At 41.0% G+C, this 18,962-nt stretch overlaps 1 protein-coding gene across 1 annotated transcript in view; it reads right to left on the bottom strand.

Annotated features, from left to right (window-relative positions):
• Window positions 1-18,962, bottom strand: part of TBC1D9 (TBC1 domain family member 9) — a 115,466-nt gene that overhangs the window by 44,102 nt on the left and 52,402 nt on the right. Inside the window, exons 3-5 of the mRNA XM_027066553.2 lie at window positions 8,840-8,958; window positions 2,548-2,776; window positions 1,855-2,116 (exon numbers count right to left, since the gene is read on the bottom strand). Of these exons, the coding sequence (XP_026922354.1) occupies window positions 1,855-2,116; window positions 2,548-2,776; window positions 8,840-8,958 (610 nt within the window). The remainder of the gene's footprint in view (window positions 1-1,854; window positions 2,117-2,547; window positions 2,777-8,839; window positions 8,959-18,962) is intronic.

Genomic DNA, 18,962 nt, shown 5'->3' with positions numbered 1-18,962 from the left:
GTAATATAACTACTTTGATATATTTAGGTCCCTTGTGTAGTCGTTTTACAATCAATATCTATAAATGTTCAAGAATCTTAGGAAAACTAGGCCTGGATAGGAAATCCATTCCTTTTCTAAAGGAATACAATAATTTCTAACAAGATTATTCCATTTGTATTTATCCAGAGCCACTTTCTGGGCTTTACCTTTTAAGAAAGACCTAATGAGAATGCAAACCAGCCTCATGAATCTGCTGGCTATCACTGTCTGTCCTAAAAAGACAACAAAATTGCCTGAGACACAGGAACAACCCATCTCTCCGACAACCAGAGTTTCCAACCTCAGCTCGGTCCTCTGTGACTACAAACTTTTTCCTTTTTCCTGCTCATCATGTTGGTCGGTGGTTCAAACCTCTCCTGTCAAACTTCTATGCCGCCTCAACCTCTGGGTGGTGGAGTTTCTGGCTTCACACAGCAAAGAGGAGCTCCCCTCCTCCCATAGCCTCCTCCCTTCTACTTGCAAATTACCTCCATCCTCACCTATTCTTACATCCTTTCCATTTCAGAGGGAGAGGCATCTGCACACACAAGCATCTTTTTCCAGGCCCTTTCAGATGTCACTATAAAAATAACTGGTTTTCTTACAGCTGTAGCTCTGTGCTCCCTCCTTCCCTGAAGCTACCCTCACCACAAACTCATCCCAGGCTATCCTATATTCAAATCTTTTACGTTCTATCAGAGCAACCCCCTCCTTTCCCATTGCATTTCTTGAAAAAGCAAGTCTATACTTGCCTAATTCCCGCTCCTTGCCTTCCATCTGCTATTCAATCCACCACAGTAACACCATTCACCCACAACCACTCCACTGAAACACGTTTCTTTTTTTTTTTTTTTTTAATTTTTCTTCAACGTTTATTTATTTTTTTTGGGACAGAGAGAGACAGAGCATGAACGGGGGAGGGGCAGAGAGAGAGGGAGACACAGAATCAGAAACAGGCTCCAGGCTCTGAGCCATCAGCCCAGAGCCTGACGCGGGGCTCGAACTCACGGACCGCGAGATCGTGACCTGGCTGAAGTCGGACGCTTAACCGACTGCACCACCCAGGCGCCCCGAAACACGTTTCAAATCACCAGGCATCTTAATTGCAGTGATCTCTTGTCAGGTCCCAATTGCCAGCTATATGCCAGCGATTTCCAATTCCATATGTGTTACTGGACCAATCTCCAATGTGATGCTCTGCAGGCAACTCAACATGATCAAAACCGAGCTCTCCCATCCCTTAGACATGCTCTCCCTCTCTCATTCCCCATCTCGGTCCAGAACAATTCCATGCATACACTCACACTTGAGAGCACCGACTTTTTCCTTGCCTTCTCTCTAGCCCCACTCCCCCATCCAGACTTCCAGGCTTCTCTGCAGCCTCTCCTCATCCCATGACCTGCCACTTTCCAGATATTAATGGACTCACTTCCCTCTATGCTCTTCCCTTGTGATTCCTGCATCAGGTTATTCCCTCTGCCTGAAATATCCATCCTACTAAATCTACATAGGCAACTTCTACTACCTCCTGAGAGTCCACTCCAAGCAGCCTCCATTGAGGGCCTTTTCCACCACCCTGCCCCATCTCCCGGTGCGTGTGCCCATGGCGCACCGCCCACAGGACCGGAAGAGTTCCCGTCACTTTGTGCCAAAGCTGGCTGTCTGCTTCACTCACTGAACTGTGACTGCTTCAGACAGTCTCTTTCAGTTCTGTATCGATACCCAGAAAAGTCTTGAGAACCCTTGAAGTGGTTAAGAAAAGGTTAAATTTCATAAAAGAATGTAAGGGTTTCTTTTTTCTAAAGCGTGTAAGACTCTGTCTCTGTCACCTACCGTTTTAGAGCCGACACTTTCTTAGGAGACTTCTTTTTCAGTTTGGGCAGGGATCTATCTTGTTCAAATCCCTCGTTGTCTAAAAGTTGCCTCATGGCTATGTTGGCGAGCTGCTCCATTAACTTGAAAGTCTCATTGATGTTGAGAAATACAGAGAAGAAATGTTCGCTGGACCTCGTGCTCACTTTGATCACATCAGGGAGAAGCAGCGTGGCATTCTTCTCAAGCTGTGTGATGTCCACCCACCGGATTACCAGCTTGGCTGAGCACAGGGAACAAGGCTGGTCAACACCTGGCTCCTTCAAAGCCCCTGAGGATCCTTCAGCCTCACAACCCAACCCCCAATCTCGGTGCACTCCTTTTCTTTGAGCTTGCATGCCCGTATTTAATACTATTTTGTTTGCTTAAGAGACAAACTCAAACCACATAAATTCTGAGTTCATAATCATTATGGATTTAAGTTCACGTCAACTGCATTAACTATAACTTTGGTGAATCTTTATTACTTAATAACCATTTTTGTTTACAAGTATTAGACAAAAATAATTGACCTCACTTGTTAAATAGTTAAAACACAGTGTTGACCCAGTCATAACTATAGACCTATTTTTGGCACTTTGATGTGGTTTATGAGTTCAGGGTGAACCTCAGCAGACTCTCCCAAGCTTCCCCCTGAAACTCTAGACAACTCACCTTCCCTTCCCATAAGGAAAGAGTAAAAGCAAAGGTGGTTAATACTGAGGTACATCCAACCCTGACGGGGGACCTTCCCCTTCCAGTAGCTACAAGAATAATAGTTGACGAGCTTCTCTTCCTCGGGCATCCCAAACAGCCTGTGGAATTTCACGATGGCTTCTTTAAACTTCTCCGTGTCATCATCTTCCTTCACATCGTTGATCTTGTTATACTCTGCAATGATGCCCTAAGCGAGGATAAAACAAAGCATGCAGCCAGTATTAATACGACTGGGGCTGCTTTTTTCTGTATGCTATAGATATTGGAGAGGAAAGAAGAGAACAATTTCTAATGCTAGAATTTTCTTTAAAATCGACCAATTATTTTCGAAGGCAACCCCCAAATTCTAAGCCAGTTACCAAGGAGCATCTGCGTACTAAAAGATTTTGAAATGACAATATAGATCTGCGTATCTGTTTGTTGGTGCTAATCATGTTATTAAGTTCACTTAGGATGAAGCCCATAGTTTTATTTTCCAAATGTGAAGATGTAAAGATTTTACAACTTCTACTGCTTTTCCTAGCTCACCATGATAGAGCCATCCCAAAGGTCAAGCTCTACTTTTCTCAAAGCTACTTCTACATGGAAAGAATAGAGATGGTTGGCTTTGATGGAGACCAGGGAAGACCCATTTTGAACTAAAGCTATTTTGGGGGTGAGCGGGCTTTGGTAGCGTGCTCTATTAGGGAACTTGACACAACCATGAGGTGGCATGAGGGCACTGAACCTCTGGGTGGGAAGAAGTAGCCAGTTCAGAAGAAGGATGGAAAAACCTTTCCCAACTGGCAAATACACCTACAGCCTGTGTGACATTTCAAGTTATCAGTGCCTTTAGAGGGGGATCGAAAATTTTTATATAAGAAGAAATAAACGAATAAATAAATAAAAGTGACTGAATGGGAACCCACTAATAACTAGTAGCAGTCAGGTTCCTAGGCAATCCTGATGGCCAATAGACTGAGAGTAAGCTTGGAGACCCTCAAGTGGGCTAATACTTGCTCTTTCCTGGACCACTTAGCAGGGCTTGGACCTAAAGTCAGAATAAGGAGACTATTAGAAGGAAGTGATGTATAACAAACCAAATGATACCCTTTTTTTGAGTGGAAAAATATTCAAACTACATTATCCAAGATCTACTAAATACCACACTTTTAGAATGCTCATCTAAATTTATGAGATAATTTATGAGGCTACTGAATTGAGAAACAATATTCTGGAACACTCCAGGGCCTAATACACTAATGTCAACAGACCAGGCCTTGCCAAATAATTTCAAGAGTAAAGGTAATAGTCCCTATTAAGGTTCAACTCCCAACTTCCCCACCTTTAAAAAAGAGAGGATCCAGAATGAAGAACCTCTCCTTAGTTTGCTATAATTTTTTAGCCAGGTGGACTGGATGATGGAACAAAGGGATGGAATATCTCCTTCCTTTATTTTTTTAATTTATTAAAAAAAATTTTTTTAACGTTTATTTATTTTTGAGAAAGACAGAGACAGAATGCGAGTGGGTTAGGGGCAGAGACAGAGGGAGATACAGAATCCGAAGCAGGCTCCAGGCTCTGAGCTGTCAGCACAGAGCCTGACGCAGGGCTTGAACTCAGGAGCTGTGAGATCATGACCTGAGCCAAAGTCGGATGCTCAACCGACTGAGCCACCCAGGCGCCCCTCTCCTTTTATGTTCTACAGGCTCTACATAACATACAATTGGTTGCCTTGATTCCAGGCAATAGCTCCACATATAATCCAAATACTTGGAAGGTCCAATATAAATTTAAATATGCAAAGGACACTGACAGAGAATTCACAAAAAGGAAAATTAACTTAGCAAACATAAAAAAAAGTCCAACTTCATAATCAATCAAAGACAGAAAATTAAAACAAGACCTATTAACTTTGCAAAACCATTTAAACAACCAGATTGTTGAAAAGTAAGCAAATTACACAGGGATTCCAATACACTGATAATCTCTAGTAAGGTCCATTAAAAATGTGTATACTAACTCAGTAACCAACATTTTGTAATCTATCCCAAAGGAAAGAAAAACTATAAGAAACCTTATATGAACACACGTGTTCACTGCATTATATTACTGTTTGTGTCTGTTCCCCTTGGCCTAGGAGCTAGGGAGACTTCTAGAAAGAGAGGAATTGTAAGGTCAATAGTGGGATGATATGCCATTACTAAAACAACAACTAAAAATTATATAACAATACCAGTCAAGGAAACAAAGACATGATACAAAACTGTATAGTATGGTAAGACTACTATTATGATAAAATGCACTCCAGAAATCTAGAAAGAAATACACTCTATGGGTTTGGATTATGGCTGCCCCTGTAGTTAATTATTATATTTATAATTTATAAAAGTTAATTAAATCTCAAAACAAATAAATTTGTTGGTTCCCTTCATTACTGGACAACTGGGAATGCTTAAACCATTCATTTGCACATGAATGACATTCTTTCACACATAATTGCATTAATAGCAATTCCTTCTTCATAATTGGTTTCAGGGGAATTAAATGTGACATTCTGGGTGTAATACAAACAGTGAGAAGAACAGCTATTTGACATAATTGGTTCTTGTTTTATTTTTTGTTTTTTCACGTTTGTTTTTGTTTTCCTCCTGGCTATTGTCACTTCTAAGTTTCAGTTTCCTCCTATAGCTCTTTATTTGTATCTATCATCCAAAGACATGCCATCTGAGGGAGGACTAGGAAATTGTAATGGAGAACCTCAGTAGTGGCTCCTGGATGGGAAAGAGGCCTCAAGCCCTTTCCGGCACCAGTCGCTGCCCCCTATGATGCAGTCAAATGAGGAAACTCACACTCTCTCCATTTACATTACTTCCCAGAAGGTCAGTACATGACTCAGAAATGAAATGAAGAAGTTATAAAATCAGATGGGTTTTATCAGTAACACAACTCTCCATTACTCAGGAACCCCTTTTTTGTTTGGAAGCTCTCACCTCCTCCCAGCTTCAAACTGAACCTTTCCAATGTCCTCCTTGCTCTCATTTTTACCCTCTTCATTATGTGTCTAGTCTCTTTAATTACAACAGAGTAGAAATGAACTGAAATCAGCTGTCTTGAAGCAGTGATAAATATCCATCTTGAGGGGCAAAGGGAGGGAGAAAGGGAGAGGGTGATGAGTTGTATGTGTTTTTGTGCTACTTAGCCCTCTCTAATTTTATGTGGTCCAAGTAAAATTCAGTTCTCTCCTTCCACAACATTAGACCCTAAACAGCAAGGAAATTCCACTTCTTTTTCAGATTATGGAATTACTACTTGCTCATGTAAAAGTTTAGTGAAGGAGAAGAAATCAAACAGAAATTGACCATCCTGTGGAATTTTAATGAGAAGCAAACTATCAGATCACTTCCTAGAATTCTTCCTTAACCTGGGTATAAAGAAAGGCTTTCTAACTACGACTAAAAATCTGGAAAGAATTTCTAATCTTGACTAAATAAAACATTTAAGTGTCCCATGGCAAAAACTATCATGAGCAAAGTCAAAAGACAAATGACAAATTCAGAGAAAATATCACCGACAAAAGGCTAATGGCTTTTATATAAAAGAACTTTTAAAAATTAAAGAAAAATAAGACCAAAGTCCCATAGAAAAATAGGCAAAAGACACCAGCAGACAATCTATAGCTATATAAAAATGGCCATTAAATACCTGAGATATTCAACTTCACTTATAAGTGAGGTAAATACAAATGAAAACAACACTAAAATATTTTTCTCCCATCAGATTGACAAAAACTCAAAAGCTTGATAATCTACCTGTGGGTGGATTATCCTGTGGGGAAACAGGCATTCCCCTACAAGCCAATGGGAATGTAAAAGGTTACAATTTCTGTAGCGGGGGGAGGGGGCATTTGGTAATATTCAGCATTTTCTACATGCATTTTCTATTCTACCAGTTTATCTTAAAGATACATCCTTACAATACAAAATACACATGCATATATACATACATGTTTATTACTATATGCATGAAGTATAATTCATGCATATACTGTATATTTGTGTGTATATGTGTATATGTAGACAGATAAGTATAATTATAAAATATCGTAAACCACTTAAATGTTCAAGCATAAGAGAGTGCTGAGTTCTCTACGGTACGTACACACATAATATGCACCCATTAAAAAGAATTAGGCACATGGGGGTGCCTGGGTGGCGCAGTCGGTTAAGCGTCCGACTTCAGCCAGGTCACGATCTCGCGGTCCGTGAGTTCGAGCCCCGCGTCGGGCTCTGGGCTGATGGCTCAGAGCCTGGAGCCTGTTTCTGATTCTGTGTCTCCCTCTCTCTCTGCCCCTCCCCCGTTCATGCTCTGTCTCTCTCTGTCCCAAAAATAAATAAACGTGGGGAAAAAAAAAAAAAGAATTAGGCACTAAATGCAACATGGGAACCTGGATTGGATCATGGAATAAAAAAGGACATGAAATGGCAAAACTGGTAAAATCCAAATTAAGCCTTTAGTTAGCAATATTGCATTAATGTTCATTTCTTAGTTTTGATAAATATACTATGGTTATAGAAGATATTAATATTAATGGAAGCTGAGTAGTAGGGTCTATGGGAATTCTCTGTCCTATCTTTACAGTTCTTCTGTAAATCTAAAAATTAATAATATTTCAACATAAAAACCAAACTATCAAAATGTTTTTTAAATAACAAATAATCACACACAACATGTGCATACTCTCTATGAACTGATATGAGGTGTTACCCAAGAGTTACTGACTGAAAAGAGCAAATGCAAAGGAGCATATATACATGAAGGCTTATGTGTAAGAATTAAAGAGAAATTAAAAAACAAAACAAAACATATACCAGCCTCTTTTCACAAAAAGAAACACAGGAAGCGTAGGCCCGATAACAATGAGGTTGGTTAATTGCAAGGAGTTGGGGAGAACAGGATAGCAAGACTGCAGAAGGGAGTAACATTTTGAGGAATTTAAACTTTCGGAAGCAAGTTAAAATTTTCTGCATGCAAAAAATAATATTAAACTATTCGGGAAAGGAGATAGGGCCTGAAACTGAAAGCGAACAGAAACAAATGACTGATTCCAGGACTGGGACGGAGAAAGTGCAGAGGATTCTAGGACATCCTGCTACAGCAGAAGTAAAGAAGTGCTCAAAAAAGCAACAGGGACATGTCACAAGGACAAAGGAGGCAATCTGTAGGTGTTTCCTCTAGCTAAACCTGGGATAGTGTGGGTACCAAAATAATTAAGCCCAGTAATGAAACATTAACAACAGAAAAACAGGAATCCATGAGTCGATACCAAAACAAATAAATAAATGATGAGAGAGCCCTTGCTTATAGTAGAATAGCATTCTTATAGAGAATGCTGGAGTTGGAAAATTATCAGTTTGTAAAAGCATCACAGCAAAGATTGGTTCAGACAAAAAAAATCGTCAAGGGATGATTCCTCACTAAATCATGGGGAAATTTTGATAAGGAATAGGATATTTGTGTAGCCTTAAAATATTTTCCTACAGAAAAGTTCAAATTGTTTATTATTTGAAGAGGCAAAATTAGTAACTCTACAGTGGAGAAACTGGGTAGGTAACACCTGGCTGGGGTTATATCGCCCAGCGAGGGGAGATGGGTATCATGTGTCCCCAGAACTGATACTCTTAAAAGCACATAAGATCACTTATGAAGTGTTCCACCTGGGAATACATAATCAGAATCAAATCACAGGAAATATCTGACAAAACCCAAAATGAAAAACATCCCATTAAAAAAACCAGAACTTATACTTAAAATCATGAATGTCATAAAAGACAGAGAAAGGCTATAGAAATGTTCAGATTGAAGAAGACAACAGACGAAAACCAACTCAACAGCTTCCTAAACTAGATCTTGTGCTGGACTGAAAAGAAAAAAATGTTGTACATTGGGTCAATTAACAAAATTGGAATATGTGCCAAATATTAAGGTATGATGTGAATGTTAAATTTATTGTGGGTGATAACTGCAGTGTTATTATTCAATAGAACATTCTTAGAAATACACAGTGAGGTATTTGGAGGAAATTCCTCTCAAATAGAAAGTAAATGAGCACTCACACGATAATGTAGCTGGGTATAATGTTAACAACAGGAGAATATGCAGATGGTCTACAGGTATGGCTTTACACAATTCTTATTTTTACAACTTTTCCGTAAGTTTGAAATCATTTCCAATTAAAAGTTAAAACTAAACAAAACAGACAACCCACTACCTGTATCTTTCCTCTCACAAATGTGGTGATATCATTCTCGTTTTCAAAGATGGACAGTGTCTGCAGCAGATTCTGCTCAAGCCATTCCCAGTGTTCGGTGATTTCTTTTCTGGAACCACCTGTACGAATGTAAAGATGATAACAGAATTTTCGGAATTTAAAAGATATGTAAACGGGCTCAATTCATCAATATGCAATGTCACTAAAGGAGACAGCTGCATTTAACTGCTTTCTCCTCTTCAGAGGAGACGCAGAGGACAAGTAGCGATGTGAAAACCCGAGAGTAAGTACTGTGTTATAGTCAAGTCTGACCAGGTGAGTTCAGACACTTTTCGCACACTGTTTCCACGTAGAAGGTAGCAGCATCTCTCCCGTTCACTTTTATGGACTGGGACTTGAGCACTATCTTCCATTTTTCTCCCTCCTAGAACCTGCACTTCACAGAGTAACGTAGATCTTGCTAGGACACTAGGTTACTTTTGTTAAGCTGCAATAATGAGAGCTTTGGTATGCCACTGGAGGTCTGATGTAACCACCTCCTATAATGGGCAAAAATTATCCCCACTCACTTCAATTATGAATGAGATGTGAAAACGGACTATCGCTAGGGAACAGCCGCCTGGCTCTCACGGGCACAGCTGCCTTGAAATGTAATGGGATGAGGTCATCCTCACAGCCTCCGACCAAGTCTCTACACTCGGGTAGGGAATAAGAAGCATAAGTCACCTCGCCTGGCAACCTCCACGTTTAAACAATCCTAGCCTGTAGCCTATGTAACGGGCACTTCTCTGCTCACAACTGCAGGGCATAACACAGAGGCCGTCAGGATGAGGATGTGGCTGTAAAGACACTGGGCTAAATCCCCTCCCCTTTTATTCTTGCCCTGGGATTGTTAACGATCTTGCAGAAAAACAATGTTTTATAAATCATTCATATGCCATATATATAAATCGTATGCACTGCTCATTCCAGAATTAAGGAATGATTTTGTGACTCCACTGATCCAACCTCCTGGCATCTCTTTCAATTTCCAAGCTTCCTTTTATGTGATTTCTTAATAGTGTCTTCCCTCTTTATTCTCTGTCGCCAGTAACTCAAAGTATCTCAGAATCTCATTCTGACTCCTGACAAGGAAGGGAGACACGAATGCGCCTACAATGATACCAGAACTGTAGGAGGAAAACTAAAATCTCTTTGAGAATGAGGTAGGTTTGAGAGGTTTCAGACCCACTATTTAAGGAGAGGCAAAACAAAACAAAACCCAAGTTCATTTTCTTTTACTTTAAACACCAAAACTGCCTTCACAGAATGCTGACGTAGAGGGTGAAAAGCAGATTTCTTAGTGGAAAGGCAGTCCTGTGAAAACATGAGAGAACAGATTATAGCTCCCTGTGGGCATTTTCCCTGGCTCACTCATTTGGGGTCATAGTCAACCACATGCGAGGGCAATTGATGATTCTGTACTATGTCGTTATGGCGAGAGCTAGAACTCAGAACACCTGGGCCCCCCTCCCTCTGCCACTAGCCGGTTGGATCACTTTAGACAGTCTGTTTAATCTGTGAAATGGAGATGAATGAACAACAGCAACAAAAACCACAACAAACGCTTACCGATTTCAGGGCAATGCTGTAAAAATCCCAAAGAATAATGTCCACAGACATACTTTGGAAAGGAGGAAATATTTTTTCAGATGCAAAGAATGCCCATTTGGAATATTTAGGTAATGGGTTATTCTATAGTTTACCAGAGAGCTTTAAAACATTTTTGATTTCAGGGGAGCCTGGATGGCTCAGTCAAGCGTCCAACTTCAGCTCAGGTCATGATCTCACGGTTCAAGAGTTCGAGCCCTGCATCCAGCTCTGTGCTGACAGCTTTGAGCCTGGAGCCTGCTTTGGATTCTGTGTCTTCCTCTCTCCCTGACCCTCCCCTGCTTGTGCTCGCTCTCTCTCTCTCTCTCTCAAAAATACATCCCAAAGAAGAACATTTGAGACTTTAAAATTTTAAATAGTCATTAGATAATTTTCTAAAATATAACCGTGTCCTTCCTCGTCTGTAAACAGGTTACTAGCATCACCAGCTATAACTGGCTGTGATATACAGAGAGAGCCCGGTAAATGCCTGCCATGAGCCCTCCACCCTGGCCATCTGTGCTGGTTTGCACTGTCAGATGTATGCACCTTAGGACAGCGTCAGTCCTAGAGGCCCACGAGTCTGCTGAGGTCCTGCAGACCCATTGGGCACAGTTCCCAGCGTCTGTCTGATCTTGCCTCTCTTCTGCCCCTGCCTCTGTCGACTGCAGATGTGCCTTCCACAGGCAGGTTTCCATGTGGTCTGACTGTTGACTCGTATCTCACCGTGCTCTGCCTTTGACCAAGTAGTCACATCAGACACGTGACTTTAGATGCCCTGTTAGACTGGCTGTGGAACCCAACCTCAGTTCAACCCCACCAATCCTCAGTTATCCTGGATAGAGAAGTCCATCAGCTATGAGACCTAGGACAGAACAGGTATGCCTTCAGCTTTGTACATGCTGCCTTCAAAGTGTTCTTTGTGTACATATTCCTGTAAGTACACCCATACACCCACCCCATTCCCAACACACACACGGTAAAGATGGCGTACGCATGCATGCACTCATTCAACACACATTCACTCATGCTTCCAACTCTCATGGATATAATACGAAAACATTATGGCCGATTCCCATCTACCAATAACCATCTGACCGCTCCTGTATTCATGTTCAGATTTACAATCTACGGCCATACCACCCTGAATGCGCCTGCTCTCGTGTGAAGTTCAGATTTACTATACACATTGTTTCCCCACCTATTGCCTTCTCTGCTGTCCCAAGACCTCCTGTTCTCCACCTCGTTGTCCCACCCAACATTTCCATAACTTATACCTTCTACCACCTAACGCCATTTGCACCACTGGCTCTTCTCTACACTTCTTGCTGCTCAGGATGTGAATCCCCACATTTCTATCTTCAGTTACCATCACTGCCCTCCCCACTGCTGCTGCTTGTGCTATTTCTGTCCCGCTCTCCATCTCCTGTTGTTTCTCCCACACTTCTCAGTGACACATGAAAAGGCTGGCCTTCTAGAATGAGCCGCTCACTGAGGAGCTGACGCCGCACATCTCAACATCTTTAGGTCTTGCAGCTCTTTCAGCTTACTCAGTGCCGTGGGCCTGCTTCTGTACTACCAAACAGGTTCTGGAGGTTTCTTCTGGCTACATCTACATCTAAGACTCCAAAGTTCCAGAAGACTGAGCTCTAGATAAGAAAGAACCTTGTGTACCATTATATGAAACCATCATCACCATATACTAGTGGAGAAAAGAAAGTCTCATGTATTAGTGGAGAAAAGAAAGCCATCAGCCAATGGTAGTTTCAGGAATTAACTATGGATACTTATCTGTACCCAATGGATACTTTCCAGGGTGAGTAATGAAACACACCTTTTACATTTACTGCTTACTAGACAAAAGCACCATATTCTCTGAACGCTTTGCTAAATTCACAAAAGGGTAAATGAAGACAGGGGTTCAGGGCTCCATGTTCTACAGTCTAAAAGTATGACAACACCTATAAAGCAGAGCCTCATTTCCTGACCCAGCAGACAAAACAGATTCTGAAGATGCCAGTCTCATAAAAAGTATTTCTGAAATCAGGTGTCCATTTCTGTCCACTTCTCACTCCAGAACAAAGAGTCCACGTTACATCTCAGAGATCACAGAGCAAATGCCCTGCCAACAGTTTGGGAACAACTGTCACTCTGGCAGACCACTCTTTAGGAAGGAGTGAAACTCCAACAACACCATGTTGCAATCCTAAATGTTCCTTAGAAATAGCTCTTTCGTTTCTCAAGAAACTAAATACAAGGGCTGCAATATTTAAGATGTTGGGACTTTTCTTTTGTTATTTTTTAAGGTGAGATGACACGAAGCTCTTGTGCCATGACTGTGAATAGGGACAGGTCTATTTAGCCAGCAGTTTGAGCAGAATGTGCTGGACGCTCAGAATAAGAAAGGAAGGGCTTGGCTGTCGATTTTCTGGAAAAGGCTTCATTTACAGAGATACAGCAAGAAAAACAAGCTGACCTGACTGTGCATTCAGCTGGAACAACAAAGAAAGCCGGTGTCGAGAATGAGAACCCTTCAGGAAATCCAAGTTAACCCAAGTTAAATCATTCTGCAGTAATAAAAACTACATTGACACTTGATGGGCTTAAGGTTATCGAGAAATTAATTTTGGAAAAGTGGGAATCTTTATCATTCAGAGTAGAGTTTTGTTTATGTTTTGTTTTGTTTGTTTGTTTTTAAGAATACTAGTCACAGGCCCTGTGCATATACCTGGGCAAAATGTAAACATTATTTAAGATGATGAAAAATACAAAATCATCCTAGCCTAAACTCTCATCTAGCTTTAAATGTATCTTAAAGCACATAAAGACTACTGGAAACAAAAAGGAAAAAGCATTAAGAGGGACCCACAAATGGATTCTATCAGATCTGGCCTCTGAGGATTAAGAACAAAGGCTAAGGCCCTACGGATAGATATCCAGCAGACATTTCCTTGTGATGCAAAACCTATGTTTAAGTGCAGTAAGTACGACTGAGGTTGGATTATCTGGAATAAGAAGAAGCCTGGTTATTGGGGAGCCAAAACCATATCACGGAGCAGAACACTTTGATGTCAAAAAAGCACACCTGGTTTCAAAAGTACACATACTGACTTTGGGATCATAGGTAAATTAGCTCATTTCTCTGTGCTTCAAACACCTCATCTGTAATACACAGGTAACAACACCTGCCACATTGGTTTGTGCTGGAATCAAAGAAGATAATATGGGCATGTGAAGTCCTTAGCACAGGTCAAGAAAATACAAAGCACTAAATAAACAGTCGCCTTTGCCACTCTAAGTAGCGGAACATAAAGATCTCATCTTGACTTGTGATGGAGAAGATATTTTGAAAGTCCGATGTCAGGGCACCAGGACATCATCGGCTGTTTAACCCTTGCCTGACTAACATGCACTCAGCAGAAATCTCTCTGGCCATGGCATCATTCTGTTTAGATTGCAAAGTGTACACATTATTGAAGTAAGGCATGCATAGAACTCCTTGTGGAACTATTATAAGCTTTTTTTTTTCACATTTATTCATTTTTGAGAGAGAGACAGACAGAGTGTGAGCGGGGGAAGGGCAGAGAGAGAGAGGGGGACACAGAATCTGAAGCAGGCTCCAGGCTCTGAGCTGTCCGCACAGAACTCATAGGCTGCGAGATCATGACCTGGGCCAAAGTCGGACGCTTAACTGACTGAGCCACCCAGACGCCCCACTTCTTATTTTTTTTAACATATTTTTTAAATGTTTATTTATTTTTGAGAGAGAGGTACGGAGTGTGAGCAGGGGAGGGGCAGAGAGAGAAGGAGACATAGAACTGGAAGCAGACTCCAGGCTCTGAGGTGTCAGCACAGAGCCCGACGTGGGGCTTGAACTCATGAAACACAAGATCATGACCTGAGCGGAAGTCAGATATTTAACTGACTGAACTGCCCAGGAGCCCCTGTAAGCTTCTCATATAACTCGGTTTATAATCTCTTACCGGTCATAACAATATGCTCATAGCTTCATAACACTTTGACAAAAGAGAAACCCAGGTAACTCATCCAGCCTTGACTATAAGAATCAGTGGTTGATGTCCTTATTTTACTTTTTCACTTAAGTGCCAAGGTCCTCTCCCACTCTGATGGAAAGAATGTAAACGGCTATCTTTCTGGAAGGCAATCAAGCTAGAAATACTAAAAGCCTTACAGATATGTGTGTTTTTTTGGCTCAGCATAACTATTTCTATAAATTTATCCTCAAGTGATAATTAAAGGAATGTGAAAAGATTTTTTTCAGAGGATACTGATTAAGGCTGTTCAACATGCAATTAACATTAGGGGGGGAAAGACCCACATTTCCAATAATACTGTGTAAGATAAATTATGTTACATGCACAATAAAATATTATCTACCTATTAAAACTCACATTAGAGAAATAGGTTTTATTAATGTGGAAAGTCTATATACATAGATGTATGTATGCACAAATATACCTATGTAAGTGTATGTATAGACACACACACACACACAAAGTCTGAAAGGTGATTTGGAGGGTGGTAGTGTTTTCAAATTTTTATTCTTTTTTCTTATTCTATATTTTCTAATTTCCTGCAATGAACATGTATTGCTTGAAGAAAAAAAGGAAGTTCTTTTTTTTTTAAGCTGCTATGTTCCCAAGGATACGAGAGTAGTTCTTGAGGTACACAGACCAAGAAAGGACTATAAAATACCAACTTCCACACTACATGTACCTCATGTGGATGGCAACTAAATTATCCCCACATTTTCTCTATCAATTGTAGAGAAATGGCAGAAACAGAATTAGCAATCTTTAATTAAACTCTGGGTCTTACCAGTTGCTGACTAAAAGAATGTTTAATCATAAAAGCCAGGATGGTGCTGCTAGGCTGGGAAGGGGGAGAGCTGAGAACTTGGTCTCAGCTCTGCACTAACCAGCTACAGCTAGCATTGTGAACCTGGGCGATTCCCCTTGCCTCTATCCTATTGAAATAAAGATGTTAGACAAGATGGCAGCTAAAATATCTTTCAGTTCTGAAAAAGCTTCTCTTACAGCAAAGACTTAGTTCTGAATGAACATCTAGGCCCAGATGAAATTCTGGGATGGTAAAGAAAAGAGAAACTAAATCAATAGGCAGCCAAATCAAGGCAGCATGCAGGGCTGTGTCATCTGTGAAATGCCCATCAAACACACATCCTCCACCCTGTTTCCTTTATCAGTCCTGCTGGAAGGTCAGATGTATCTAGAGGGAACTGTCAACAGCTCCTTCTTTCTTTCTGTTTGTTGCTCTTCTTGGCGGTCCCAGACTTCCTCTGTAGACAACGTCCTTGGAAATACCACCATTTTTATGTGTCTGTATTTTCAATGAGGTTGTATAACCCTTCTTACTGTTAGAACCTTCTCTAGTTCTTCTAATGGGGAAAGCCAAATGGGTTGCCTTCTACTTAAATCCACTTAAGGCCAAGGAGGACAGAGAGAACTAGGCTCTCTCCTGCCTCTGGGGCACCAAGTCCAAAACTCTAGCTGCTGGGGGAAGACCTATAGCTGTTTAGCGCCCTAGTGAGAGTCTCAGGTGCAAAACAGTCAGTCAACTGACTGGTGGGGAGTGGGGGCGACTGTCAGAATATAACAAGCTCAACAAAGCTGGCTGGCCAAATCCCTAGGATACTGCTTTCTTTATGATCTTAGAGATCGCAAAAGGTATAATTCACTGCATAAACCACTGAGCAAAACGCACTTCAGCAAGCTACAATTGATGGCGTGATGGAATATCAACCAAAGAGAATGATGGCTTCATTTTGGGCAGTAGTGAAAAGACACAGCCATTATTAGGAAGGTTTTTGGCTCTCCTTCCCAATTAAAGGTCTCAAGGAAATGTAAAGCATCAATTTCTTCAAACCAATCTGGATACAACTGTTAAAAGATTAGAAGAAGCATACGAAAATAGTGTTTTACCAAATAACTCCTGCTTTTTTTCCCCATTCTTCTTTATGGATCATATTATCGCCAAGGGCCAGGTGATTATTATATTGGAAGCAAGTAAGACTAGGCCCATAAGACTCCTTCTGCCTGGCTCTTTGTGGCTCAAGTGAAAGGCAAGTCAAACGAGTAGGATTTACCACTGCTCTTCTATAGAAAGTAGTCTACGTCAAGACTCTGACAGTAGATGCTTCCTTCAATTCAATTGACATGTTGAAGGTTCACAAGGTGCATGGCACACAAGGTTTTGTAATGCTACGGGTTCTACAGGGCAGTGAGTTAGACTCACCCAGTATTCTGCTGAAGCTTCTCCCTACAGCAAAGACTCAAGAAATTGAAGCAAATTAAAAAGCTCTTGACATACTGTCTCACCAATACCAACTCTGTAGTTTACAAAAAATAACACTAAAATTACAAACCAGAAGGTCAGCATATCAGAGAAATCTGAAAGCTGGCAGCTTCCGCTCTCAAAATCCTCTCCTGAAAGGGAGCCAGCAATTTGGGTTTTAAATGGAAATCGATAAGAAGGGCTAATGGGTGAATGGGACTTTCACGGTGGTTGTCACTTCCGTGGAGTCTTCCACAAGGAAATTCTGGAGCTCTCTCTATGGGTAATCAATACATACAAAAGCTAAAACTGTTCTGGGTTTATGATAATGAGATCATACAGTTGTGACAGGCATTACTTACTGGGAAAATGAAAGTACATCTCTTTGTGGTATAAATTATGCCATCAGCATTTACTGCCTAGTGTTCCTTAGCCTTGTTTTGGCAAATAATTCAGGAACAATTCAGCTTTGTAACTCTGGGCTCTTTCCCACATGAGCTTTCACAGAAGCATGTGCTTCGTAGAATGGCAAAATCCCAGAAACAAACTGAAGAATAGTAATGTCAGGTAACAGGCAAAACAAAACAAAACAAAAAAAAGGGTTAAGGCTGAGAGGGCAGGAAAAGAAGAGTCATGAGGCACAAACCAGCAGCTCATAGAAGTGTAAAAGCACACTGACGTGGGAAGGGCAGGCACCTAGAGCACTAGAAAGGCAGATAGGAGAGCTCTAAGGAGCTCCAGGCTCCAAAGGATCTCAAAAGCCTCTGGGCACAAGTGCTAGGCTGGAAGGTGAAAGAGAATGAGTGAAAGTGTCCTTTGCACACACTTGTTAAGTAGTTTAGTGGTTCTGTCTGATTTCTAATTCCCTTTCTTTTTATTTCTTCACTTGCTGGCTACAATGTCTATTTTAACAGGATTCTAGAATGTTTGCCAACTAAATGTGACACTTTCCTCACCAACCACCCCAGGGCATTCCCCACTCTACAGTAGCTATTGGGTTCTTCCCTTTTGTATTGAATAAATGGCACAGATGGCTGGAATGTTAACTTACAGGAGCCTGGGTTACACTGGTAAGTCTGTCTTCTTCACGGTCCCAGCTTCCCTCTTCCTTTAGCCTTTATCTCCTTCCTCTCACTCCAATCCCCACCCTTCACCCCTAGGTGGTTTTCTCCATGCCCTGCACCCTGATGCCATTCCTTCATTCACCAGAATGCATAAATGACTGATTAATTCCATCATGTCTCATGGGGCTGTTTGCATCTTAACCAGAGTAACTTGAAAGGGATACAACACTACAATGTTAGAATTTCAGGTACCATTAAATCCTTGAGGGAGCATGAATAGAGCACTGGAGCCTTCCGGCAGCTGGGACTCACACCCAGATCATTTCCCCTACCTATGTAAAAGGCCAGCTGAGATTCCTGACTTTAGTTGGGCACCCTGCAATCAACTGGCAGCGTGTGGTACTGGTTCACACCGGGCTATAACTGAATATTTACTTATGTTCTCAAGAGCAGAGACCGGATCTAATTATTTCTGTATCTTTAGATCCGAGCACAGCACTTCCTACTGAGTAAAGATCAGTTCAAAGACTGAACAAAGTCAACTGAAAAAGCTCCCAATGGCCAAAGCTAGAATGATTTGAGCAACAAAATAAAGTGGTACTGGACTGCCCCAATAAATATATATGATTCCACACTGATAAAAATAATTGAATAAATTAAAATTCCCCACTCCTTAAGGGTGGGCTGTGCATAGTGACTTCTTCCCTGAGAGTATACAGCATGGAGAGGAGGAAAAAATAGTAACATAACAGTGGAGAAACCCAAAAAACACTACTTCCGCTGGGTGATCAAAGAAAACATCGTCAGTCATACATTGACAATAGGTACCCTTGCTTGACATAATGTGATAAAAAAAGCACTTTATCTCTGTGATGTTCCTCAGCAAAAATCCATCACCTCAGCTTAATCATGAGAAAAACATCAAATTCCAATAGAGGGACCTTCTATAATATACCTGACTAGTATCCTTTAAAAGTGGCAGGGTCATCAATAACAAGGAAAGCCTGAGAAACTTCCACAGCCAAGGAACCTAAAGAGACATGACAACAAAATATAGTATCCTGGATAGGATCTCAGAACAGAAAAAGGACATTAAGTAAAAACTAAGGGAATCAAGG

This window comes from Acinonyx jubatus, chromosome B1, assembly GCF_027475565.1.
Source record: "Acinonyx jubatus isolate Ajub_Pintada_27869175 chromosome B1, VMU_Ajub_asm_v1.0, whole genome shotgun sequence".
Taxonomy (NCBI): Eukaryota; Metazoa; Chordata; class Mammalia; order Carnivora; family Felidae; genus Acinonyx; species Acinonyx jubatus.
The sequence above is the reverse complement of the archived record's forward strand: the minus strand, read 5'-3'. Positions and strand labels throughout refer to the sequence as shown.